Consider the following 27276-nt stretch of genomic DNA (forward strand, 5'->3'; position numbering starts at 1 on the left):
GAGTCAGTGGTTGAGATAAAACTCCTGCTGACTCCAGGAGGAATTTTGCCGGAGGAAGGATGGCAAAGGTCAGGCACTGGATTTGCAATTGCATTTTAGTTTTCAGTGTAAACAATTTTCAAAATCTGGGAAAAGCTGTTTACTCTATTTAGAATGTTTCCTTTAATTTTTGTTAAACTTGCTTTCCCTTGGAGGCATATAAATGATAATATTATATTGAGTGTAAAATATACTTAGTGGAAAAATTCAAGACTTTATGAAACGAGTAATATTGATTAACCTTCTAGACCTGGTAAGGCTTTTGGTATATGCACCCACCTTGTAGCTTCATTTCGTGCTAGTCAGACATTTCTTGTACCTTTTACTATGGGCTTGTGGGATTAATGACATAGCAGGCTAACCAGAGGGTAATTTTGTATAATTTGTTGAGAGGCCGAGTGTTGTAACCCATTAGGAACTGATAGAGCCTCTCCAGGGGTGAAGTCTTCCCCAAAGGTAAATGCTAGGTAGTTTTTCCCCTCTTCCCCAAGGGGTAATTTCCACAATTATCCTGCAACTACAGACGAGGATGAGTGTGCCCATAGAGACAATTGCTTTGAAGCTGTTGATGTATGGAAACTTCTTTGTGTCTCAGGGCTCAGAACCAGTGATTTTAATATGAAACACAGCAGTCATTAATTAACATTAATGATCTTGCTTGGCTGCAAGCAGTACGAGAGCAGTAAGGGTCCAGGAGATGGAGTATTTCAGCTCTGGGAAGGCCAGGAGTGAGGTAACTTGTGTTGGCTACGTTCTCGAGGCGTGCAGCAAGGAGCCTGCAGCGCATATCAGTTTTGGGCAATTACTTTAGAAAGATTCACAGCAAAATTTTGCCTGGGGATTCTGAGCAAGTAAAGCCTTTGGCAAATGGCGAGGCTTCCTCCAGAGAAGTTCTGGCAGCCAACAGCATGCCTGCAGGGTACTGAATCGCATGTGCTGCTCTTTTCAGTGTGATGGACATCCCCCTGGAGACAGCACGGCATCCTCTGGGGCTGGCGGCGAGGACCAGGCAGTGGTACCAGTCAGCCACAGGACGCCTGAGGGGTTTTGCTGTGCTGTCACCAGCTGCAGCTCTGGATAAAAGGGATGGCAGCCCCCCTGCCAACACAGGCAGTGACAGGCCACAGCTTTATTTAATCACTAATTAGCTAATTGCCTTTGCTTACTCCTATTTTTTTTTTTGTTTATTTGTTGTACTACTTAGATTGTTTTTTCAGTGAATTTGTTCATTTGAGAAAAGCACAGGTACAGCACATGCCACCTTTTTAATACCATTCTCTGTCTTGTGGAGAGTGTTTTTATACCAGGTGTGGATTGGGGCAGAGAGCAAGAAGAGTCATGCTGCCACACGGCCTGGGATCCATGCAAAAGGTCCCGTGAGCCTTTAGCAGGATGGCACCTCGCTTAATATTGCACTCGTGGTACTTGCTTCTTTTTTAAAAATAGATTTTATATGGGTTTTGCGGTCACAGATAAGTCATAAGGGTAAGAGGTGGCCACGTTATGTCACCCGACACGTGTTTTTAGGGGGAACGGAATCAGTGAGAAGGGAAGATGTGCCCTGTCCCTGTGTATGCTGGAGAGAGATCTGGGGCGGTGGCTTTGCCCCATCTTTCCTGCTTCCTATTTGGCACCTTTTGATCACAGTGTGAGAAGGCTGTGAGTACTCCTCCTTGCTGCCTTCCCAGCACAAATCAAGGGAAGAATATGCTATTTAGGATTTGCTGCCCTGCACAGGGGGTTGTCAGTTAGCATTTGCTGTAACCAGCTGTTGCCTTTTTGCATGTGGTCCTTGGAAGCGACGGGTGGGAAGGGCTGCTGGTGCTCGGGTTCACCCAGCATCACAGGAACTACTGCAGCGAAGCAGACCCATACGTACAGTCAGTAACACAAACCAAATACGAAGCATGTGCTGTAAAAACTACTTATGCCGTGGTACCTTTGCTTAAAAAATGGGTCTGCACATCTGTATAAATAAAATATGGTGAGTGATGATGAAATACGTTTTTTCGAGGAGGCTTTTGCTGAGGAGACTGAAGATCAGGTGGTATGTGCTTTGTGAGACACCAATGTGTCTGCCCCACAGAGCTCCCCGTAGGAAATGTATTTTCTTAGCATGTCCTAGAGTTACATTTCTCATTACTAATTTATTATTTGAAGTAAATACATACTGAAAGGTGCTATAAAAGTTTAGGTTAAGATATTTCATTTAATGGTAAATGTTTATCACAAAAAATATATGAGTGACTTGTAATATGTTTTCTCCATGTGGTTGTATGAAAAATATGATACCTCATGTACAGGGTTGAGCGAGTATTTATAAATTACTTGAATTAGGAGAACTAAATAAATCCAGATTTTGAATACCTGTCAGTTGCTCAGGTTTCTTTACTTTAAGAACCACCATCAGTAAATATTGATTCTCCATTTTCAAAATGCACAATTATGCTACTACCAATCCGTCTACTGAGCCTGGGTTCTAGGGTGGCTCTCCCTGTCATTTATGGCATTTAATTTCTTAGTGTGCTTGTTCACAATTTTCTCAGTCGTGTTTCTTCTGACTCATCAAGGAGTAACGATTAGTCTTTTCCTTTTGTAAAGGGAAAGAAGATGATGACTTCGTATGTGTACAGTTCGTACTGCATTTGATATGGAGACTGTGCAGGTGTCTGTGGTGACAGAGATTCCATTTTTAAAATTAGCAGCTTTCAAAGTAGATCACAAGTTTATTTCAAAACAGTAAAGCCTGAAAACTGCTTTAGTCATCAAAGTCTGGTTTTTTTTTTTTTTTTTGGTTTTGGTTGTTGGTGTGGTGGGGTTTTTTTGTAACCTTTAAGTCCATGACTTTGGATGTTTAGGACACAGAAGACCAGGTGGGGTTCGTTTTTGTGAAATTTTCTTAACAGGAAACAGTGCCAAGTTAGCAAAAGTAGGGAAAAATGCTGCTACACTTACGTAGCAGAGTCTCCATGGTTGCTTAAGTGCTGTTAGTAAAAACTAGATTAAAAACCTAAAATAAACCCAAAGTGTACACAATTATGTCATATTTTAATGACTTGGATTCATTTAATGATTACACAGAAAAAAATATTATTTTTTAATTTTTTTACCTTTATTTATGTATAAGTTATACATTTTTGTTAGTTTTTACATCTGCATCCAAGTGCTTTAATTCTACTCTGTTTTCCATTAGTTCAGTGGCCTGTAACCTACACAAAAGAAATTGTACCGCTCTGGCAATTTAGCTGTGAAGGTTAAAGTGGAATGATATTGCCTTTTATATCTACATGGATTTCACTTAGGGTGGGCCCTAGGCTCTGATTTACCATGTGTCCTACTGCGTCTTTAAGTGATTCAAAGTGATTATCATGGGCTCTTCCCGGTACCCGTCTATTCCACACCTGCACCCTTTTGTTAAGGAAACCACCGTGTTAAGTGAATGTGAGGTCCCCAGTGAATAGGTTTCCACCCTCTGGTAATCCTTCTGCATTAGATTGATTTATGAATGTATCAGATTCTTTGTTAGCATGTAAACCACTAATTAATTTAAAGCTCTCTGTGGAAAAATTAAAGCCCTGGTTAAGGCTTTCAACAGGCTCAGATGGTGCTAATAATGGAAAAACAAGTTATATTAATGAGTTTTGATGTGATCAGCACAATTCTTGCTTTACAAACAGTTTTTGCTATGAAACAGTAGAGACTGCAAGTTTTAACATAAAGAGTGGAAGAAGTAAAAAGGAAAGGCAGGGAAAAAAATCGCACTGTCAGTAAGATACCGTGCGATTCCTAGGAACTGAGTCACTTCTGCTTGTTACAGCTTTCTTAAATGTAATGTATTTTGATGTACGTAACAGCCTTTTACAAAACCACAGGAAGCGCAAACTGGTCTTTTTTCCAGATTGAAACTGAAGTTGTAAACATGTAATCAGGTTTGAGAAGACCTCTGCCTCTTTTCCTCATCGTGTGCTGGAGCGTTCACATGATGTTGGAGGGCAGAAAACATTTTGATTGAAATCTTATTAAAATCAGTAGAAAGTCTTGACTATATTCCATTTTCTGCTTTTCTAAACTCCACGGTGTTTTGTATGTAATGTTGTTTGCTCTTTTGCTGAAATTCAGGTTTCTAATGTAGGTGCTAGTTTTGGGCGAGGAGAAAGAGGAGATCAGACTCCAGCTTGACAATGCTTTGCTGAGCTGACTGAAATTAAGTTGGAAATAGAAAGCCAAATCTCCATCTCCTTTCGTAGTAAGCTGAAAATGCAGTGTTAGAGTGGCAGCCCACGACTGAAGGAAATAGTGCTTTTCCCACACCTCTGCCGGGAGCTGCTTTTACCTCTCCTGGCTCTCAGCACTGCCAGGGCACGAGGTCTTGGGCCACCATCGTGGCGGTGTGGCCAGCATCACAGCTGATGTTAATGCTGCCCCATTAATCAGGTAGCAGGGAGCCCTCAAAAGCAGCATGGTCAGCATTTTCAGAGGCCCAGCTCCTAACATCTGCACTACGTACCCTTGTTTTTATGGAAAAAGGGGGAATCCTGAGGTTGCTCTTGAACTGGGTCTTACAGCTGGCAGCACAATGTACTGCCGCTAGCACGGAGGCACGTTCTGTCACCGGCGTGATCAATCTCTGCAGTTGCCTCCAGCAGCGGGGAAGGCTGTTGTTGCAGACGCACCCGGGTCATTCAAAAATAGATGATATTTAGTAATAAATGAAGTGTTAAACATGAGATATAAAGGGCTAAATTGTCTTTCGCAGCTTCCGGGTCCTTAACGTCTACGAAAACACCTATCTGCAGCTTTAATTAGAAAGTAGCAGAGAGAGGGAGAAGGGCAAAGTCGCCGTTATAAAATGTCTCTTTGAATATTAAACATCCTAACCCAGAAAGAAGTGGTCTGACCCTTGTGCTGTCTTCTGTGTAAAGCTGTGTATTTATACACGTCTGGCTGTGCTGTCCAGCTGCTTCTTCTTAGAAACTTCATCATGTGGCCCTCGCGGAAGCTCCGTGACATTAGTATAGTTAGCATCAATAATGATTATTGAAATTCTTTACAAGCCTAGTTTAATGCTTCTGGACCTCATTAATTGTTCATACTTCATTAGACCAAATGTCCTCATTTAACCAAATGCCCTCATTCAAAACTTTACAGTTTTATTTTCAGTGAGTCTAATATTGAAGGGTTTTTAGTTCTTCTTGTGTCCTGAGTATTTGTTGTTGTTTGCTTCAAATATTTTCAGTTTGGTGTTTTTTTTTGTTTTAAGGCTTCTATGAATCTAAGGATTTTTTTAAGACTTAAAATTTCTGAGACCTGCCAACATCAATTTTCCAAAGAAAAATATCAACCCGGTTCCTCTGTTTTCCTGAAACAGAAATATAGTGAGCCTGATTCCCTCTGCCTTTCCAAGCTTGTGTTACTCTTTCCTGGTTAATTAATTTCAGAGCCGATTTTTTCACCAAATTCCACAATGTGTCGTTAAAATCGATTTTCTTCCATCCCGTCGTTGTTCAGAGCGCAGCAGAAGTTGTGTGAGCCCGTCTGAGAGGATGCGGGGTGCTCTCCAGGCTGGAGGGCTCTCTGGCTCTGGCTTCTACCAGGAGAGGGAGCTGCAGCCATTGGAAACAGCACCCACCTCCACAGTGCTGGTGGAAAATTGACACAGTCCTTCCTGCCTTCACTGGGAGTGATTTGTGCTTTGGAAGGTGTTAGCTAGAATATTTTCGAGTACACTGTCTGTTGAAGAAGCTGTTGGTATTCGCCATGGCAAAGGCGGTGGTGCTCTGTTCTCGGCTTTGGTGTTTTCTTGCTCCACTTGCCAAGGATGTCGTAGGCACTGGCACTGTAAGGAAGACTATTATTGTATCCAAAGAAGTGGAAATAAGTTTTACCCCTCAGCTGGAACTCGCCAAAGCGTTCTGTCTCTTTACAGAGTTTCTTCAAGTAGTTAGTCAACATCAAAAAGAGTCAAACAGAATTATGTAAGAATGACTGAACACAGAAAAAAAATACATAAAAATGCATTTATATAAGGTCTGAAAGTGAAACAGAAGCAATCTGTAGAAAGTGTGTCATAGCAACTTGCTTGCCCTCGAGTAGAAATTGCCATTTATACATTAGGTGACAAAGGCAGGGGATGCTGAAGTACAGAAAGGGCACATGAGTCTCACAGCGTCTATGGGTGTGCACAATATTGGAATGGCAGTTTGGCTTCAGCATGAAGCAAATCCTGCTTTATGACTAGAAACAGATGTATTCCGCTCTAGGCAATACCTCACTGCCTAATAGGAGTGATGTGCCCATGCACTAATAACAGTGAATTGCAGCCATTTTCATATCAAAGGTTAAGCTCTGCAATCCTGAGCGCCTCCAGGCAATGGCAGGAGCTGACTGGAGGAAGCCACACACTTACTGGTTTAATATTTTTGCAAGGATGACCTGAATAGAGTCACCGATCTGCGGACTGAAGAGGCAGAACATTTATGGTTGAGTTTTAGCTCATGCAAGAATGGTATCTCAGCAAAGACAGAATTAGTTGCCCTGTCTGAGGCTCTGGAGAGGAAAGGTGAATGTATGCATTGGGCCAACAATTTGAATTTGATGTGAATTAGGAAGGTAAATTTATATGGATGAATAGCAGTGAAACTGCAGTAACATTCTTGGCTTTGCGAATTTTTTCTTGAAGTAACTGGGGAAATTTCTGTATAAAGTAAATAATGATAAAGTAAATCACTAGATTTGGGCTTTGTTTGGGCTTTTTTTTTTTGTAGCTAGTACTTAAACAGTGTAGAATTTTCTTACCAGCAACTGTGACTTCTATCTGATAGGTCTGTTTGCAATATTAATTCTGGGAACAGGGAAAAATCCATTAATTTCTCTTCTTAAGACTTTGTTCATGTTTATTTTTCAAAAATAAACCTCTAGTATTTTTATGTTTTGTTCTTAAATCTTGTAGGCCCTCTTGTAAGACCAAATATAAACTTTTGTTTTACTAGTTTGAGTTGTTTGGTTCAAATCTGGTCACAGTATCCATTACAGCAGTTCCATCTTTTTCCTGTTGTTTCCATATTTGTATCAGCTCTTCCAGAAGTTCTGCAGGGTACATTACAGTCGTCTTTGTGGTGATTTCTCTTATAACGTGTACCTAAAGCAAAGCAAAGAGTACAAGATGGTGCAGAAATACTGATTTCCCCAAATTCAGCAGTCTAATCAAGCCAAGCAGTGTAGGTGAGTATCTTCTCTGACAGACAGGGAATACAATCTTTAATTCCTTCATTGTTGTTATCATCTAAAGGTGAACTTAAATATTGCTATAGTGATTTTTATCTTTTGTAATATTTGGCACTAGTCCCTACAGAAACCAAGGGGGGTTTTGTCTGGGTTCAGAAGAATGGCCTTTATTCTTTTTTTTCCCAGATGGAACATAAAAGGTTATCAAGAGGGAGAGAAAGTTTCCATATAAGGAAGGACAAAATTTATGTATCAAGTGTGTTGCTCAGTTGTGCAGCTTCCATTAAATGCCACTTTAATGGAAGGTGACAAAGATGATCAGAGGGCTGGAGCACCTCACAGTCGAGGACAGTCTGGGAGAGCTGGGCTTGTTCAGCCTGGGAAAGAGAAGGCTCCGGGGAGACCTTATAGCAGCCTTCTAGTACTTAAAGGAAAGCTGGGGAGGGGCCCTTTCTCATGGAATGCAAAGATAGAATGAGGGTTGATGGTTTTAAGATGAAAGAGGGGAGATTTAGATTAGCTGTTAGGTAGAGTCTTTTTGCTGTGAGGGTGGTGAGGGACTGGCACATGTTGCCCAGAGAAGTCGTGGATGCCCTTTTCTTGGAGGTGTTCAGGGCCAGATTGGATGAGGCTTTGAGCAACCTGATCCTGTGGGAGGTGTCCCTGCTCATGGCAGGGGGTTTGGAACTGGGTGATTTTTGAGGTCCTCTTCCAACCCAGATCATTCTGTGATTCTACGTTTTATTAAAAAGCAGTGTTCTTGGAGCCCGTACCATGAGGTCAGTGCTGACCCTGGGAAACAGTCGGCTCAAGTAGTGCTTTAGATTGCCTCATGTTAGAGTAAAAATTCTTTACACCAAGTCTTTGTTCGACATGCAGTGCAGTGGAGCCCTGAGCCATAATTGCTCCACGACACCAAGACAGTGCAGTAAGGTGTTGTTGTCTTGTCCAGTTCCCTCTGGGCAGAGACAAGACGTGTGTATATATGTATTTTTATATACGGAAAGTAGTCTGTTGGACATAAATAAAAGAGGGAAAGTAGAAATTGGAGAAATCTCTTGGCCCATTCCTGAGCATTGAACACTTTGCAGGTAGACATGAAAACTAGTTGCAGCCCATCTGAACAAGATTTGAACTTGTCAATGTTCGTTGTGCTGTTAAGCCTCAGTAGCTTTGTTGCTTTTTTTCTCTTGGCAGAGCATAATCGCTCATCTCTGCAACTTCTGCTTAAAACTTAAAAGAAATACTAAAGCATAGTAAGGAAATAATGTTTTCCTATGCTAAACTTAGGCAGCTTTACATGGATTCACATAGCTTGAGCTAGCAACTGTGATCCTTTCTTTCCTCCCTACTAGAGTCTCATAAACTTTAATTCAGTTTTTGCTTTGTCAGGAATTTGCTTTTACATGCTTTCTTTTTGTTTTGGCTCTGTGTCCATTGCATTATGATAAGGCATCTTTTGATATTCTGTGGGATCTTTCATAATGAAGATCTCATGAAATAGTTTTCCAAGTCTGGAACTGGAGATCAGACTTGCTTGCATGTCCAGTGAGAGGAGACTGTCTAGACTGTGGGAATGACTGTGATGTTTGGATTGTGTTATTTCCATACCGCTTGGCATGATGCATTCTGTAGTTACTCTGAAAACTAATAAAAGTACCAGGCTTGATACAGGACCTCACCTGGCTGTGAACTGGCTTCCACTTGTTCTCCGAGCTGTACTGATCAGTTGCGCTTTCTGTGAGGTACCCTGTTGTGTGATTTTTTTAAATAAGTAACTGCTTAAAACCACAGTTCGCTGTACTCATTAAAGGTCACAGTCTTTAACTTTGGTGTCCTGCAAAGCTTGTTACTACTTTTGCCACCTAAATAATTTATAATCTTGAAAAATATTTAATTTCTGATTTAAATTGCTCATTTATAAGCCAGGCTTTATCCTTACTCTTCTGCTGCTTGTCTGATTGCTGGTGTAGGTGGTGAACTCTTTGGGGAAGAGGCAGGATCTTACTGGGCATCTAAATAGTGCCAAGAGCTGTTTGGAGCCTGGGGTGCTGATGTGCCGTGAATAATCACAGCCTGGCTACTTGGGATGAATACTGAGAGGGGATTTGGCTCAGTGTGCACAGTCCACATGACTCTCATTTTGTAATTACATCTTTACGCTGCACATTTGTGATCAGCATCCATGGTGACACTGCTTATTTAGAAATGATTTCTGAGCGCTGCAGAAAAATTATTATCTCTTGGGAACATCATGTTCCTAGTCATATCTATTAACAAGTACCCTGCGGCACTAACTGGCAGAGTTTTGCATTTAAGAAACTTTTTCTATGTCCATCGCTAGAGAAGCAGGTCAGAACTGCCAGTTGTTTGTTGGAAATCTCGTGTTATTTACGATTTCCCTCTCATTGAGAATGAACCACCTCAGAAGGGAAAACTTGTGATGTAGGAGGTGCCATAGGAAAATACGTGCCTTAAATGAGAAGCTGAAAAATAATTTCGTTGTAAAACTAGACTTTGAGAGTTGCTGGCTGTCATAGTCTAAAGGCAGTTTTCCAGAAGCTGTGTCTTCCATCAGTTGGTATGGGCAACCTGTTCACAAACTGGAAAACCGAGGAGGAGGTGAGTGGAAATCGGGGTGTGAAGAACGTGTGCAATCTAACGCATTTCAAAAGAAGAGCTTTAGAAGGAACATAAGCAGGTTAGCAGAAATATCCTTGTGAACCCTCAGGAAACAAGAATTTGAGCTTCTGGAAATGTGTTTAATCTAACAGAGATGGGAAGGAGAAAGTTTGCTGCACTTTGTTCTTTTTATGTAGCTGCTGATGTTCATCTAGATGCCAGGGCAGTGGCCAGACCAGCAGTACTCAAGGGGCTTTGTCCCCCTGCCCTCACAACAGCTGAAGAATTGAACTGACTACTTGTGTACCCTGGTTCCCCCAAACACAGCTCTGCTTGGATTTGCTTGCATGGTTGGAGCAGCCAGGGTATAGCTTTCCAGCCCCATTGAGACAAAGATTGTTCATGTTTCATCTGTATCAAATTTGATACCAAACTTGCTGTCATAAGTGAGTGATAGGAAGCTGTTTGTTCTAGGGATATATCCTGCTCTGCACATGCACAGCAAGATTTCTTTCTTGCCAAAGCTTGAAGACTCTAGAACTACAAAGAGTTTGCTAACCCACTCTTCATACACTTTGTACCCAGCAGACAGGCAGACAGGGATGGCTGTGATCCAGAAAGTGTCTAAAGCGTTGCTGAGCTGTCCTGAGTGAAGGAGGTCACTCTCCTGTTTTTACAGAGCATCTGTCACTTTGAAAGGCAAGTGCATCATGTGTGTAAGTGACGTGAAACCGTGGTGTGCTGGCCAAACTGTACTAAAAATTTAGAACAAGTCTTGTAACTCCTATTCCAGTGTTCTGCACAGTAGAGAATGCACAGGGAACGTTCTGCATGTTGATCACGTGATTTAATGTCCAGGAACAGAACTTCTGCTCAGCCTAATGGTTGCAACTACTTCTGCTGGATTTATTTACAACCAGTGCTAAAGGTGGAAGTGACAGAAGAGAGGCGAGCTGCACGCTTGGGTTTTAGTAGTTGGTATTTTCTGTAGAGAAAGAAACATGTTTTCTTTTTCCTCTTCAAGAAAATGAAATAAACAATTCTCGTTGTCAACATTTGTAGTTACGTTGAAAACAAACCCAGCAGATTTTTTTTTAGTCATGTCTTACATGAGAGATGCCTACGTGACTACATGCAGCTAACAGTTTATTCTAAACTATGGTTAGATACAATAAAACAGTTACATCCTGTGTAAAAAGATAAACATGGAAATAAACACCAGAGAGCTACATGTAAGAGGTTTTATATCTGTTTTTGATCTTCTGCTGTATCTGATGTATCTAGATTTTCAGTTCTAGGAAAGAAAGAAGACTAAAGCAGTAGTGTCTAGTTGGCGCTGAAATGAGCTGAATTTGGTGTCTGGAAACATAAGCAGACATTCAAGTGGACCAGTTACTGAGAAGTGGTACTGCAAAATGTAATCAGATGGAGAGAGTCTTTCAATTACTTGAATTTGACCAGCGAACAAATTTAAAAAGTCATGCAAGTTTGTTATTTTATTTTTTTCAAGTTCTCTCAGATCCCAGGCTTGCAAACTCAATTTCGCCCCTGAAAGTTGAGTCAGTTCTTCTGCATGTGTGCATCATCAGCACTAACGTAGATTTTGCAGTGGCAACTCCGTTAAAAATACCACTGAAGATGTGCCAACCAACAAAAAACCCACTGCATTTTCCTACTGCCTGTAGCAGTGCCTGCGGTGGTAAAGAAGTGAATATGATAAAGAGGTACATTTGTCAGAAAGCTAAAGCGACAGGACTCTGGAATACATGCAAGAACAGCTGAGTAAATAAGGTATCTCTTTTTTTCAGTTACTTACCAACCATAAATGGACTCTACAAGTGAACACAGAAAAATTGTAATAAGACCTGACATGTTCATGAGCAATGCTGTAAAGAGCCTGGGAAAAAGAAATGCTGTGTGGAGAGATAGCTAGCAGCAAAGTAGTGATGCCGGAGGTGTTGAGTGTGTCAGCTGAGAAAGGCAAAGAGAACTGTGTGTGAAAACTAAAATATCAGCATATCCTGGATCCGTGGGGGTCTGGTGGCACTGCAAACTGTTCTGAGCCACTTCTCACGATTGGCATGTCTAAGTTCTCTACTTCTTCCATCCTCTCAAGTTTTGTTTAGTCTTACATCTATTTCAGTTAACTTCTCGGTGTCTTATATTTATTAGCGGGAAATATAAATACGTTCATGAGAAGTGCAGAAAGTGAAGAAGCCCTAACCCTTCCCAGCGTCAGGGCAAGAAACACATACTAATCCTAGCTTGTGAGCAAATCCCAGAGCTCCCTGGAGCAATGAAGCACAGGCCCACTAGCTGATCCTGTAAAGCCAAATCAAACTCTTAGAAGTGTGAGTTTTTTCTACTGCTTCTCCTATGTGTGTCCTGCTGCCCAACTCCTATCTTTCTAATACAGATCCAAGTGGGAAATGCTTCCTTCAGCCACGTGCCCATTTGTTCTGTGAGCATCCAGTCCTTTAGATAAGAAAATATTTATAACATCTAAAGAGCATGTTGGTCTGTTACAGAGGAGAAATCCATTCGTTTTGTGTGCAGGCACACAGGCATTGCGGATAAGCAAAAGTCGTTTAGGATGTCACTGTCTCTGTGTCTGGGGTTACTGTCACCACTGAGGAGTGGATGAGATTGTGCTAGTGCTTGGTCTTCTGCTCCCCTGCACAGCCCGCCAGGTTACTTCAAAGCGCGTGGTGCGTTCAACCTGCCTGCGTGTACCCATGTGCTGATCCAGTGGGATGTCCCAGCCCATGGCAGGGAGATTGGAAATAGATGACCTTTAAGGTCTTTTCCAACCCGAAGTATTCTATGATTCTACCCCACCCAGAGACTCAAGCAATTTTCTGTTGACTTTAAAGGCTGGTGACCTCCAGCTACTGATCAGGGGTGATCAAACCAGAGCAATGGCATCTTCTTCCTTTACGTTTGGATCTAGAAGGGACTTTGTAGCTGGGCCCTCCTTGTGACTTGTACACTGAGACACTCTCCCTTTATTGCATAAGTTGGAAAGCATAGGAATACCACAGATACCATATTGCTTCATATGAATTCCATAAATAATAATAAATTCCATAAATAAGGAATAAACCAGTGTAGCTTGAGTGATGTGTCACCTTTCATTGTCCTTTTTATCTGTCCTTTGTCTTCTTAGTCTCCCCTTCTACAGACTGTGCTTTATTTCTGGTGGGGCACTATTCCATTGCAGCGAATCCCCTTAAATGGACAAACATTAATGCTTCGGAAATCAAAAGCCAGCATGACCACAAATTCTTGGCTTCTTTCTCCCCGCTGTCTAGACTTCATAGCCATTTGCAAGTATGCTAAAAATACTGATTTGCAGTAATAACGGAGGCATAAAATACCAGGTTGGAAGGCACCTCAAGGATCATGTGGTCCAACCTTTCTTGGCAAAGGCACGGTCTAGACCAGCCTTTTTAGCCCAGCATCCTATCCAGCAGAATCTTATAAGTGTCCAGCATTGGGGAATCCACCACTTCCCTGAGGAGATTATTGCAATGGCTGATTTGGATAGTGAAAAATTGGCCTCTTGTGTCTGATTGGATTCTCCTTTGGACTAATTTGCACCCGTTACTTCTCATCTTTTCCACGTGACTTCTGGTAAAAAAGGGACTCTCCATCTTGTTTGTAGCTATCTTTTTTAGATATTGGAACATGGTCATAAGGTCTCTTCTAAGCTTTCTTATCTCAAGGCCAGACAAACCCAGTTCTCTCAACCTTTCCTCATCTGACAGGCTTCCCAGTCCTGTGATTGTCCATGCAGCCCTCCTCTGCACCCTCTCCAGTGTGGCCACATCTTTTTTTTGTGTAGCAGGGAGCAATACTGAACAGAGGATTCCAGGTGTGGCCTGACAAGTGCTGAGTAGAGTGCGATCATGACTTCTTTATCTCTGCTGGTGGTCTTTTATAGTGGCTCCAAACAATGCGGACAAGATCTGGAAACTGCCTGCCTTTTAAAACCGCCTTTGAAAATCTTTCTTATAGTTTGAAGGGGTCTCAGCTGTGGGACTACGATGGTTTACAGAGCTCAAGAATCTCTTCCCCCCTTTCCTCTTCAAGTCTCTATCTAGGCTGGAATTTCAGCCAAACTGACAGCAAATGTCTATTACTTAACTATAAATGAAAACCACGCCATATCGAATATTAATGTATTCTCAGCAGCTGCAAACGTGGAAATCACCATAAGTCATATGGTCTAGACCTCATCTCATGCACCTTCACCTATACAGTTGTTTTGAAAGCATTGTTGCAGTGCACAAAAAGGTCCAAAGAAGGTGAAATGCATTTGAGAGAACTTTGGGTGAATCTTCTGCCCTCACTGCTAGCAAGTTCTAATGTCTTAGACACGGTGTTAAATAGCAGAGAGATGCTTAGGGAGGGAAGATGATGAAAGATATCCTAAAAATTTGCCATGTTATCACCAAGGAGGGTAAAAGCGGATTGCCATTTTAATGTGCCCTTCTGTGCATGAACTATGTGACTGTGTCTTTGGGTTTGAGTTACATTTTTTTTAATGTTATTTTGTCAGTTTGCTGCAGATCAACCTCTTTTATTAAAGAAAAATTCTTGAGACTTCTCTCCTGATACAAGGTGGAATTTCTGATTGCTAAATATAGGCAACATCCCATAGGGTAAATCATTTGAGCTTGGATCCTCTTCTAAATCACTTGAGTTCATTTATTCCTCATCTTTTTGCTGCGAGTGGCAAGTTCAGTCCCATGTCCCAGTTATTTAAATAAATCTACTAGAGAGTGACTGAGGAACTTGCAGTTCCTCATCAGTGGAGCATTCAACTCTATGGATGTAGCTCTTCAAGTCTGTGAAGCCTTTAGAAGTTTTAATTCAGACTATAACTGTGTCATGTTTTGGTGTCACTTTTATTTATTCAAAGGTTTCGTATTATTCTGATGAAGAATTCAAATTGAAAAACCTCAGTTGTATTTCTGTGACCAGGAGCTTTTGTTTCGCCAGACAACCTTACCTCCTGTGTTTCATACATTGCTACATTGACATCACTTTAGGAAGAATTGCACGTCTGATATAAAATTGTAGGTGAATCGAACAATTGACTCTTTGCTGGCCCAGGTGGGTTGGCTGTATTCTCTTGCAGGTTGTCTACATGCACGCTTTTGTGCTGTGTTATGTGTCAAACACCATTAATATACAGTTTCTTGAATCAAACAGGTGGGAAACATAAACTGGCACAAACTGGGGATTTTTGTTTGTTTGCAACTGAATCAATGAAAGTTCATTGTAAGCAAGTTACATCGGTTGTAAAGCTTTGTTCCTAATAAGAAAAGATTTTATATACCAAATAAACAGCTTTATGCTTAGTTAGACATCTTAACGTAATGCAGGTCACCTTACAAAAACCAAAAACCTGTGGCAAAGGGCTTGGAATTAAAGTTAGCAGTTACAATCTAAGGTGTTTTGGGGAAAGAAAATAGATTACATTTTATTACTAATAAATTCTACTGTTTCTCATTTTGGTATTGATAGAGATTTTTTTTCCTCACACTTCTGAATATGAGGTATTTATATAAATTGTATCTGTCTTGGTATTGTTTCCAGGTTTTTATTTGATATTGAAAAACTTTTCATTATGTTTAATTTAGAAAAATGAGATTTCTTTAATTACTGTCTATCGAAGCTATTAGAAGCTCTATTACATTTGTAAATTCATTTTTTAAAAGCGTTACCATTTTAAGATTAATAATTAACAAAAAATTCCGTGATCTGACTGTGTGGGACTTTCAAATTGACAAAGAGTACTCTCTCTACACCCCTCCCCCACAAGGAAATAATGTCTAAAGTGGAAAAATTAATTATCCTCAGAACTGTAGATCAATACACGTCTTTGAAATTGGGCTATCAATTGTGAATTTGAGTGAATAGCAATTGTTTAATTAGAGAGCCAGGGTTATCCAAATACGTATTGCTTGCCTTCATTCAGTGTTGAAAACATGATACAGAGATGACCTTTAAGAAGACGAGGAAGTGACGGCTATTGGGGAAGCAGATGTGCTGCCTGCAGAAAGCACAAAAATCTTCAAAAATCACACAGAGTGGGATCGAGTGTACATTCAGCAAGTTTGCAGGTGACACCAAGCTGTGCGATGTGGTTGACATGCCTGAGGGACAGGATGGTATCCACAGGGACCTGGACAAGCTTGAGAAGTGGGCTTGTGTGAGCCTCATGAGGTTCTGCAAGGTCCTACACTTGGGTCGGCACAATCCCTTGTATCAGTACAGGCTGGGGGATGAAGGGATTGAGAGCAGCCCTGCCGAGAAGGACCTGGGGGTGCTGGTGTGTGAAAAGCTGGACATGACTGATAGTGTGAGCTTGCAGCCCGGGGCGCCGACGGTATCCTGGGTTGCATGTGAAGAAGCGTGGCCAGCAGAGTGAGGGAGGGGACTCTCCCTGCTCCACTCTGGTGAGACCTCATCTGTGTCCAGGTCTGGATCCCGTGGCCCAGAAAAGACATGGAGCAGTTGGGAGTGGGGCCAGAAGGGGGCCACAAAAATTATCAAAGTGAAGGAACACGACTCCTGTGAACAAAGGCAGAGAGAGTTGTGGTTGTTCAGCCTGGAGAAGAGAAGGATCTGGAGAGAACTAATAGCAGCCTTCCAGTATTTAAAGGGGGCTTCTATGAAAGAAAGGGATGAAGTTTTGAGCAGGGCCTGTTGCGATAGGATAGGGGGTAATGGTTTTAAACTAAGGGAGGGTAGATTCAGCTTAGATACAAGGAATAAATTTTATATAGTGAGAGTGGTGAAACACTGGCACAGGTTGTCCAGAGAGGTGGTAGAAGCCCCATTCCTGGCAACACTAAAGGTCAGGCTGGACGGGGCTCTGAGCAACCTGATCTTGTTGGAGATGTCCCTGGTCACTGCAGGGGGGTTGGAATAGATGACCTTTAAAAGTCCCTTCAAAGACAAACCACTCTACAATTCTATGATATATTGCTCCCATGGATGTAACCACTATAGGTGTGTCTCCAGGAAAGGGGCTAAAAGAGGTCCACAGAGTTGACTTCAGCTCATTAGTTTCTGGACGACTATAAGTGGGATTTTTTTGTCTTTATTTTTTTTTTTTTTTTACAGGTGACTCCAACTTTTTGTTGCCTCTCATTGGGTGTTTCATGGAGTTAAGGGGTTGTTGGGCACTAAGAGCTCCCTTTCAGAGGGCTGGCCATGCAGCACAGCTGTTGGAAGCAGTGGGCAGACAGCATTGATAGCCATCTAGCTCTGTCCTGGAGGGTTTTATGGATTATTTAGGTGGGGTATTTTGACTGTAAAATAAATGTTGTCACAAGTCCCAACTATATATACAATGCTGCCTATGTAATAGCCTGCCTAATTCAGATTAATTGTAGTCTTGTAATGATAAAGGAGTTTCAGCACAGCAGTTATGCTGTTGTACAGATGCAATTAAAACCATATCAGTGCAATATGAATAATACTAAATTAAGTTGCTTTCTTGCCACATGGTGGCAATTTTGAGCTAGTGCACAATGAAAGCTAGCATCTTAACTTTATTCAGAAGGAGTAACTACACCAAGAGAGTTACTAATTTACTTGGATTGCTCTGGAGCAGTGTTATCACCCAAGAATATAAACTGTGTGAACTACTGTCACTACAATATCACTAATAATAATAAACCTTTCCTGTCTTGCTATTCATCTTAGAGCCAAGCAAAGGCTGAAGTTTACATCTGGTAGTCACAGGATGCATGTGCTAGCTTGATATGGTGCCACAGAGAGAGACGTGTTAGCATATTAACATTTCATATTGAAAAATAAGTTGCCTCCTTCAAGTTACTTACTTTAACTGTTTTCAAGGCAATTTTAGAAATTGCTAATACAAATTATTTAGTATCATTTATATTTTCCTGGTTTATTTGGGCAGCCTGTCATTTTGGGAGGAGACTTTTGTTTTAAAGAGTCATCATTTTTTCTTACTGGAATGAAAAAGCTAGACGATACCAGCCTAAAATTAGGATACTGCTTTTTAAGCTAGTTATATCTTGCTGTTGCAGAGATTTAGTGGGAATAAGTTGAGGGAAAATGATTACATCGTAAAATAATTGGGGAAAAAAGTCGAGGCCTGATATAAATCAAGGAAATTTCTTCTTCAGCCTCTGTAGTACAAATCTGTATCAGGGGAAATGGTAATTCATTTTGATTATAAAGCAGCCACACAGCTTCACCCTTGCCTTTCTTATTTTGAAGAGATGTGGAAATAAAGCTCTCTTTCCCTCCCTGAACCCTCCCAGTGCTTACGTTATAACTGTTTATACCTTAATGCTTCACTGTGCTTTAAAAACAACTATAACTTCATCCCTGGGCAAGCCTGGAGTGTTTAAGGGTGTTTGTCAGTATTCCCAGTATAGCTGGAAACATTAACAAGGGACAAAGGCATATTAACTGCCACTGTTGGAATGCTCTGGTTTCAATAGCTGGCTAATTTAATAAAGTCTTGTTACAGTAAAATGATTCAGCTGTAAGCAGCCTGTAAAAATTGTAATAAGCACAATAAGCAATGCTCTTCCTTTTTCCACTCTTTGGGGTAGTGCTTTTTCATGCTGTCAAAGTCCACTACAGGGAACACTGCAGCGTGCTGCAAAGTTGTTTGTCAGTGCCTTGGTTTATTTTTGCAGAGAAGTATTGATTACAGAATGAGAAACATTTGGTTTAACAGGGATCGATGAGGAGCAAACAAAGGACACTCTGAAGTTTGATTCATTTTAATTTGAACAAAAATACGGTACTTGGTGCACTTTATGATGAAATAAAGAATGATACCTGCTCTCTGTTCTTGTAATCACGTTTCTTTCCTGTCATCTGAGAGTGAAATAAGTTTAGAAGGACAGAGGACTGTAGTCTCCTGCGTGCTGGGTTTGGGACTAGGCTTTGCAGGAAGGTGACAAGCAGATCCATCTACCTCTGGAAGCAACCACACTAAGGAATTTCACCTGCTTAATCATAGAATCACTAGGTTGGAAAGGACCCACTGGATCATCGAGTCCAACCATTCCTAACGCTCCCTTAAACCATGTCCCTAAGCACTTCATCCACCCCTTCCTTAAGCACCTCCAGGGAAGGTGACTCAACCACCTCCCTGGGCAGCCTCTGCCAGTTCCAGTTATGTGTAAGACAGGTGAGGGTGAACCGCCTTGGACTCCTTGACCTGTTTTGTTTCGGTTTTTTTGCAGGACCCAAACATGAGCTCTCACGAAGTGTCTATAACGTAGAGAACACTTGTACTTCCATTAACCAACAGCTTGAGCCTTGTGCAGCTGAGGCTCAGCTTTACTCTGTGGCACTTGAACAAATACCATTTGATCACCCTGTGTTGTGCTGAGGGAACTAAATATTCATTGTGTTGGAAAAAAATTAGTTACTTTGTTAAAGTAACCAACTGGGAGAACAAGTTGCAAATTCCAGTTTTTACCTCAATTAATATTTGCAATTAATTCTTGAAAAATGGAACTGTTTCACCATCTCTCTCATCCCCGGCTGTTCCATGGCCCCTGCCTGCAGCGACCTTTCAGAACTGATGTACGAGGGTGATAAAATAGTGGATTTGAGTACTATGAATATGCATATTTATTCATAGAGTATTGGGCTTTGACTTGCTAGAAAAACTGATTTTAATGTACTTCTAATAGTTGCTGTTTGTTTGCTTAATTCCGTTGTTGTTGTTGTCTACCTTTGTTGTGGTGGCAGTGTTATCTACTTTTGTGGCCGTTTGATTCTCTCTGGCTTGTAGGATGTTGAGTTACAGACCAGGCTATGATTCGATTACATTATGACCTTTATGCTGAGGTATCGGATGAATAACATCAGAAAATACGTTAAAACTTACAGAAATACTCAGTTTAGGTTAGCAATGACTTAATGGTACTTCAAACTGTAAACAGAAAAAGTTTGTATTGTTTTTTTCCTCTCATTTAAATTCATTGCAAAGTATCTCTTTGAAATCAATATTAATTACACAGAAACTGTGACCCTCTTTAGCAAATGCTTTAAAATAGTTGTTAAAAAATTAATGTGAAGGTTATTAGCCTGATTTTGAGCAACATTAAGCCTGTGTTAAATATTCTCTTGTAGACTTATTTTGGCAAAATAGTGCTCCCATGTTAACATAATTAGTAGTACCATAGTAAAACCCTACTTACGATACACTGGGGAAGCAGAGAACATACTCAGGAATACAGAAAAATCTTATTTCTATTTAAACACTAGCCCTTTTCACTACTGACAAGGTAAACTTAAAGAAGATAAGAGATAAAGTTTGTACCCCTTTTAAGACATTTTTGATATTTGAACTAGTCTATCCAGTTATATCTAGCCATTCTTAAGAATTGCTTTTCATGAGACTCAAAACCATAAGATAAACAGAAAAAGAGCGGCCAGTTCTTATGTAGACGTTGAGCTGGCTCCCTTATGAATAGCAACACCCTGTATAGTATGCATGGCATAGTATGCTGAATGCCTTTAATTTTTCACTTGCAATTATTTTGTTTTAAATCTTGAGGCACAGCCACATTTTTTTAACATATAGATAACATCTATTAAAGAACTAGTAAGATTTTTATCTGAATGAGAAATTAAAAAGTTAAAAATTAAATACTCTGGTGTGGTGGGTGGATAAATAGTGTGGTGGGTGGACCAGTCGCCTACCCAGCTGCTCTCTCTCTCCTTCTCAGTGGGGTCATGTGAGAAAAATAGATGGAAAAGCTCATGGGTCAAGACAAAGACATGGAGATCACTTACCGTTCACCTTCAAAGGCAAAACAAACTTGGCTTGTGAGAGATTAATTTAATTTGCTACCACTTAAGATAGATTTGGGTAATGTAAACCAGGCAAATTTTAAATAGCACTTTCCAAAGTGCCATCTGGGGAGGTCTGATTCCCCAGTTTTCCCTGCTGAGCGGGGCAGGAGGATGGGCTTGAGATCACTGCATGGCAGTCCTCTCTGCTGGACCTTCCTCCTTACAAGATCCCCCAGCTCCAGCCTGGGCTCTCCGTGGGATCCAATACTTGAGGAAATGTTTTTAGGTGGAGGGGCAAGGTGAATGAGCTGTCAGCTCAGCAGTTTTAATGGGGAGAGCACAGAATCGTCAGCACTGATGGGGCAAGAGGAGCAGGGTCCAGCAAAAAGGGTAGGATGAAGGTAGAGTTTTGTGGAATAAGAAATCTGCTTGAGTTAGTCTAATGCTCAACCCTTTTGGAGAGAATTCCCTGACTATTTCTCTGAGAAGGTATTGTCATGGAGTTGGTCCCATCTTTCAAACGAGACGTCCACTGATTTTATGTGCGGTGACAGGTAAAGCGGCTAAATGGCAAATCTCTGACTCGGAAGGCTTGAGTGTCATCCATGTCTAAATTTGAAGTCGACAGCGAAATAGCCTAGAAAGGAAAAAGAGGTAAAGTGGCAATTTTTCTGCACAAAACCTGAAGGTGCTAGACATTGGCTTTGCACGCTAGGTGTCAAACTCTGGCCAGAAATGAAGGACCCATAGTGTAGCTCCCGGCCTTGCTGCACCATGCGCTGCCGTCTGTGGCTGCCACCTGCTACATCCACTTCCATTTGTTGTCACATCTCTGTTTTCTGCTGGCTGTCATAGCGTCAGGGGTCACTCAAGAGAGGAGGTGTTTGCAGTTCGGTAGAATGGGAGAGAGACAGGTGCTGATGTTTGCAATGCACCCCAAGCCAATTAAAGGAGATGTAAATCTGAGCACCTCTCAGGAGACACTTGCCACATGGCTGCTCTGGGTCAGTCCTTAGGATGAGAGCATGGCTATTATTAACCTGTACCTCTGAAAATAAGAGTTGTCTTTTGATCTCTTCATGCTGAGGAGCGATTCGGATATTTTCAACCCCATGTGCTATTTTCAGTCTAGCCATAAATAGTATCCATGAGTTTTATTTTGCTCATGAGTCTCTCAAGTTGGATTCCTTCCTTAACTTTGAGAAGACAAGTTAATGCGTGGTACACGTCCCTGACCGGATGAGAAATGAAACGTTTTGACACGAGCATTTCTGCAGCTACACAAAACGGAGCGCGTTGAAGTGCAAACGCTGGCTTGCGAGCATCATGAGCAGCTGGTGAAACTTGATTGCTGAAATGTTAATGGAAAAGTAATTGCAAACAGTATTTGTTCAAGTGTTAAAATATTCCAGTACTTGCACAAAAGTATTGGTGGAGTTTGCTAACCCTGTCTTTCACTCTAGTTTGTTCACATAAGATTTTTGCATATTTGGAAAGTTACCAGAAATTTGACAGGGTGATGTGATGAAAGTTAGGCTGTCTGGAGAGGCTGAAGGAGGGAAGCAAGAGGGAAGTAAAGGTTATACTTCTAAGAGGCGAAGGTTATAGCTGTGCGGCAGAAGGCAAGGAGGGGGAGCAGGGGAAAATAGTTTGAGCAAAGCTCATGGAGAAAAGAAGCTGCAACTAAAGAGGAATTGGCAAGTGGGAACGCGTAACTTCATTGGAAGATGGCAGTGATTTTTCTGGTGTTGAAACATACTGATTTATTTCACATACTTTCTTTTTTTTTTTTTTTATTTAACCTTCTCTTCGCATGGCATGCTAATTGTATCCCTTTCCAGTAAGCTTATATTCACTATAAAAACCTTGGATCATTTCTGGCTAGTTCATTTCCCTCCACGCCTTTATTTTGCACAGGAATAAAGTGAGGTTAGAACAGAGGAGCTTATGGGGGGGTGTTACAATAACAGAAACTTTCAGGAGAATTCAAGGATATGTTACCTGCGTTAGTGAGAGAAAAAAAAAACCAGCCTCTGTTTAATCCTGGCCTTCCTGGCTCACTTCTCTCTTCTGACACTTTATTATGGCTTTTCTGGGTTTGAATAAAAATGAAGTGCTCTTTTCTTTTAGATAAGATCACCACTGCTAGGAGCTACCTTCTGTGTGTGGTGTACCTGAGTGTTTTGTGTCCTGGAGGCTGAAAACTTTCCGGGTGTGGGTGGTCTCTTAGCTATCCCCCACCCAGTATTTCATTTCTGTGATCTGGCTGAAAGCAAACCTGCTTTCTGCCTGCAAGAAACAGGAGAAATTCCTCAAGGTTACCAATTAATTTTTGTGAAGAAGCATAAGAATGAAGGCTGACGGTGTTACTGCTGTGCAGGCATCCTGTGGGCAGTCTTCTTCCCATTCATACAGGAAATTTGTGGTAGCTGGGAAAAGAACCCAGAATTTTAGGGTCATAGGTTAGTGCTTTTGTTTCTGGTCTTGTAGCCTACTAACTTGTTCATTGTCCATCCCTTACTCTGGAAGGAGCATAAGTTTTGTGCAGCAGCAGGATGTCCTCGGATAACTAATACTGTGTTGTAATGCTTGCCCATGAGTGGCTGAATTGGAACTAGACATTTAACTCATTCCAGAAGTTCCTAATGTTTAGACATTTCATTCCTAAAATATTATTGTTCTTGTAATGAGAATATGTGGTTGGTTTATGGGTATTTTTCTTAAGGTAATTCCCAGGTCTTTTCTTCTTGTTAAAAAAAAAAATGAAAAAATCATGTGGTTGTGCTGATCTTTTTGTGTCGGACAGTAGTGCAAACTTTCCCAGGTGGACAGAAGGAGTAAGTGGTAGCAACAGCATTCTCTGACCTATCAGAAATGAAACCTAGAAATAGCTTGTACAGCTCGCTGACCTGTAGGGGGAAAGTCTGGATTTGTGAGTCTCTGCTGTATATTCTATGCTGTGCTAGAAAATGTGGGTTTGTGATAAGCAGCAGTGTGACCATACGTGTAGATATGGCACATTTGTTCTTTGGGACATTCTGTAGAGCTGAGTGCGACCTGCAAAACATCCCCACAGTGAGGTGGAGGACAGGGTACTCATCTGCGTTCTGAAGTGTTGTGTTTCATCTCTCCCTGCTGTAGAGATCTGGCTTTGTTCTTAATGCAGAAAGAAGGTTCATTCGAGGACCAGGATATGGTCAGTGTAGCAGACACATAGAGGTAGTTGCTGTATTAGGATAAGATCATTGTGGCAGCAATGACACCAAAAGAGTGCTGAAGGCATGGCTGAATCTCTGATCTTCAGTCCATTACTGTAGTTAAGCTGATGCTGCATCAGGCAGCTCAGGCAGAGCCTGGTGCCCTGAGTCACCTCGAGCACTCAGGGTTCATAGCAGTACCTGATTTTCCTCCACAGTGCCTTATTGGTTACTGTAGGGACATTTTTTGGTTATGAGCCCAATTTCAGCAGACACCAGTATCTTCTGAAAGCTTGTCTTAAGCCCTGGTTGATAACGATGTATTTCTTTTATGTCATTTTCCTTGCTGCTCTCTGACTCTCTGGAAGTTCTAGATGTCTCTTTAGCAGCTGTGAAATGCTTCTGTAAGAGAAGATGCTAAAGATATTCATCAAGGGCCTCTGGAACAGTATGATTTTGAAGCTGGTGTTGACAGAATCTAAGTTGGAGAAGTAATAACTGCTGTGAATATTCTTCCCGTGTCATTACCCTGAGTTATCCTTCATGAGCCATACTCTGTACAACTGCTGTGTATCTTCTGCCGAGTGCTGAGCACTCTCTGCCCTTCATAGGCTGGCAGAAACCAAAGATTACTCGGCACCTGGCAGGACATGGTTGTATAACAGATAATTTAGGTAGTTTACATAATTTAGTTAGAACAATGTATTTATTATCCAGTAATTCATTTCTTGTTTTTCTTGTTTCCATTTTCCAGAAATTACATATGACCACCCAGACAGATGCCCTGTGCTCTCTGAGTAATTCCCCATATTTTTTCACAAGCATATGGATATTTCATTTAATCCTTTGCAGCCTCCTTTTTGTGGCATCTGCTTATTAATCACTGTCTTTAAGCTCCCATTTCCACCTGGTAATGTTCATATTTTTGGTCCCTTGGTTACCGCTATTGTAAATTATTATCCAATAAGATTTATAGCTGTGAAATGCGTACAAATAATCTGTCTCCTCCATTTAATGGCTTAACACTGAGATACCTTTGTTGTTTTCTAATGAAACTGTATGTATAATTTCTAGTTAAATTTTTACAGATGTATCAGGAAAGTTTAGGCCAGCAATGGAACTATGTTGTGCTGTCTGAGAGGCTACAAATCGCACAGAGATTTTCAAACTATATAGGTAGTGAACCCGCTATAGCTTCCTAATGATTTAACCTTTTCTTAGACAACTGACAGTGGAACCCCTTCACTGATGGAGTATAACATAGTACCGAGTACAATGCTTGGGGTTTTTTATCGATTTGTTGTCTCATTTAAATACACAAGGAATAATTCAATTTCATGTCTGTTTAACAGAGTCACGTAGAAAAGGCTATGTATATATTTTTTTAACCCAAATAGCATTTTTATAACTTTCAGTTCATGTCCCTGCTCCTTCTAAATTGCGTTTAGCTACTTTTAAAATATGGTTTTGAAATCATTAGATATCCTTTTATATGATGTTCTCATATCTAGAACTGGAGTTAAGAAAAAAAATTAGGCCATGACATCTGTAGACCTCTGCAGGAAGTGCATTATGTCACAATATGTTGTGGGTTGGGTTTTTTGGTCCTGTGTTTTAAGAATTAGCAACAACCATGGGCTACTTGCCTTTGAGAACTGTTAGTGAAATTAATGATAATTTTATTTCTCTCTTATTTGTTTGAGTGGTACTCATTTATTAAAAACATATTCTTTGCCATAGTATTTCAGTAAATAGATCCAAACAGAGACTGTCCTACTGATAGGGATCCTCCTCTCAGCCAAAACAAGACAACCAGTGGCTGCAGAATCAGATCCTTCTCTTCTTGTGAGGGTGAAACATAAAGGGATGGGTGACAAGTTGTCTTCTTGACTTGTTTCATGGTTCCCGTGTCTGTATTCAAGCCAGATAGATCACAGATTTCAAATATAATTTTTTACATTTATTTTGACTGGAGGTGAAGAAAAAGAGCTTTGAAGGAGAGGATGTATGTTCTTTTTAAGCACGCTGACTTCAGTGAGTCTGAGCTGAGTAAGAGTAGCCTAGAATGATGGTGATGTTCTGAAAGGTTTTCCATCTCTAGTTTGTTATTCTGCATAACATAGCTACGCAAACAATGATGGGACTGGGTAGTTAGGGTGATTATTTTGATCGTTTGATGCTTTTTACCAAAAGTATGTTTTAGGTGTACAATTAACAAATAACCTTTTATGTTCTTTCAGCGTGAGAAGCTGATACATGAGTTGGAGGAAGAAAGACATTTGAGACTTGAGAGCGAAAAACGATTACGGGAGGTGACACTGGAGTCAGAGCGTAGCAGAGCTCAGATGCGTGGGCTGCAAGAACAGTTTTCCAGGTATGTTGTATAAGTCAACTATGCTCAAAATATGGGAAGAACATACTTCGGTGTGAAAAGAATGATCAGATCAGTTGATAGTTTGAGCAGATGGAATCCAAGGGAAAAGCCACTCTCCCTCTGAAATTCTGTAAACATAACGGGCTTTTGGCTAAATGATTGGTTGCCTCCTGTAAAACTTAAAAGGCTTACACCATCATGCTATGCAATGGTGAAAATTTTCATTTCTAGAGATTTTACAGTTGTTAGAATTCTCAGTAATTGTCTGAGTTCAGGTCTTCACTTCCAAAACGTGCATGGCATTGATAGCTCAATACTTGGTGGCTCACTTCTGTTAACAAATTTAAATTCTGTTAAATTCTGTTAAAGAATGGGTTTGACCAATCTGAATAAAGGAAGAAAAAGTGATGCCTTTTACCAGCTGAATAATCATCCTGCTTGGGTACACATTGAATTTCCAGTTGCATTGAGAGGACCGGAGCTTTGTGCTAGAAGAGAGCTCCACTTATGAGGGAACCATCTTAAAACCAGGATTTAAAACAAACTACTCATTCATATGACAACAGTGAGGATTTGAGGTAGTTATTGTTTCCATGATGTGTGATGAGTTCTTGTATATCAAATAGATTTTTTTGTTGTTTTTGTCACATGAACAGAAACAAAACAATCAAAACAAAATCAAAAGAGACAATGGAATTTTATGTTATATATTTTCCATCAAGACTGAATGTTAACTCATTCCCTCAGGACACTGAATTATTGGAAGATTCAAGTTCAGTTTAATACAGTGAAAGCAAGCTGTGGGATGGGTTTTTTCTTTGTTTTTTTTTTTTTTTTTTTGTTGAGCTTTGTAGGGTTTTCTGTGTTGGGCGTTTTTGTGGGTTTTTTTCCTTCAGTGTCTGCCATGCTGCTCCTCTGATTTGAGGCTGGGTTTCTAGGCAACGCTGCAAAGGCGGTTAATAGCAATAATAATTCTTTTTTTCTGATCTCTTATTTTGTTTTGGAAAA

General features: G+C 40.8%; 1 protein-coding gene across 5 annotated transcripts in view; it reads left to right on the forward strand.

Moving 5' to 3' along the window:
- The window catches only part of NCKAP5 (NCK associated protein 5), a 426805-nt gene that overhangs the window by 208253 nt on the left and 191276 nt on the right, over positions 1 to 27276 (forward strand). For all 5 annotated transcript variants that reach the window (XM_054069955.1, XM_054069950.1, XM_054069949.1 and 2 more), the window contains one exon: positions 26135 to 26268. In XM_054069955.1, the coding sequence (XP_053925930.1) occupies positions 26135 to 26268 (134 nt within the window). The remainder of the gene's footprint in view (positions 1 to 26134; positions 26269 to 27276) is intronic.

Source organism: Cuculus canorus, chromosome 6 (assembly GCF_017976375.1).
Source record: "Cuculus canorus isolate bCucCan1 chromosome 6, bCucCan1.pri, whole genome shotgun sequence".
NCBI classification, from domain to species: Eukaryota; Metazoa; Chordata; class Aves; order Cuculiformes; family Cuculidae; genus Cuculus; species Cuculus canorus.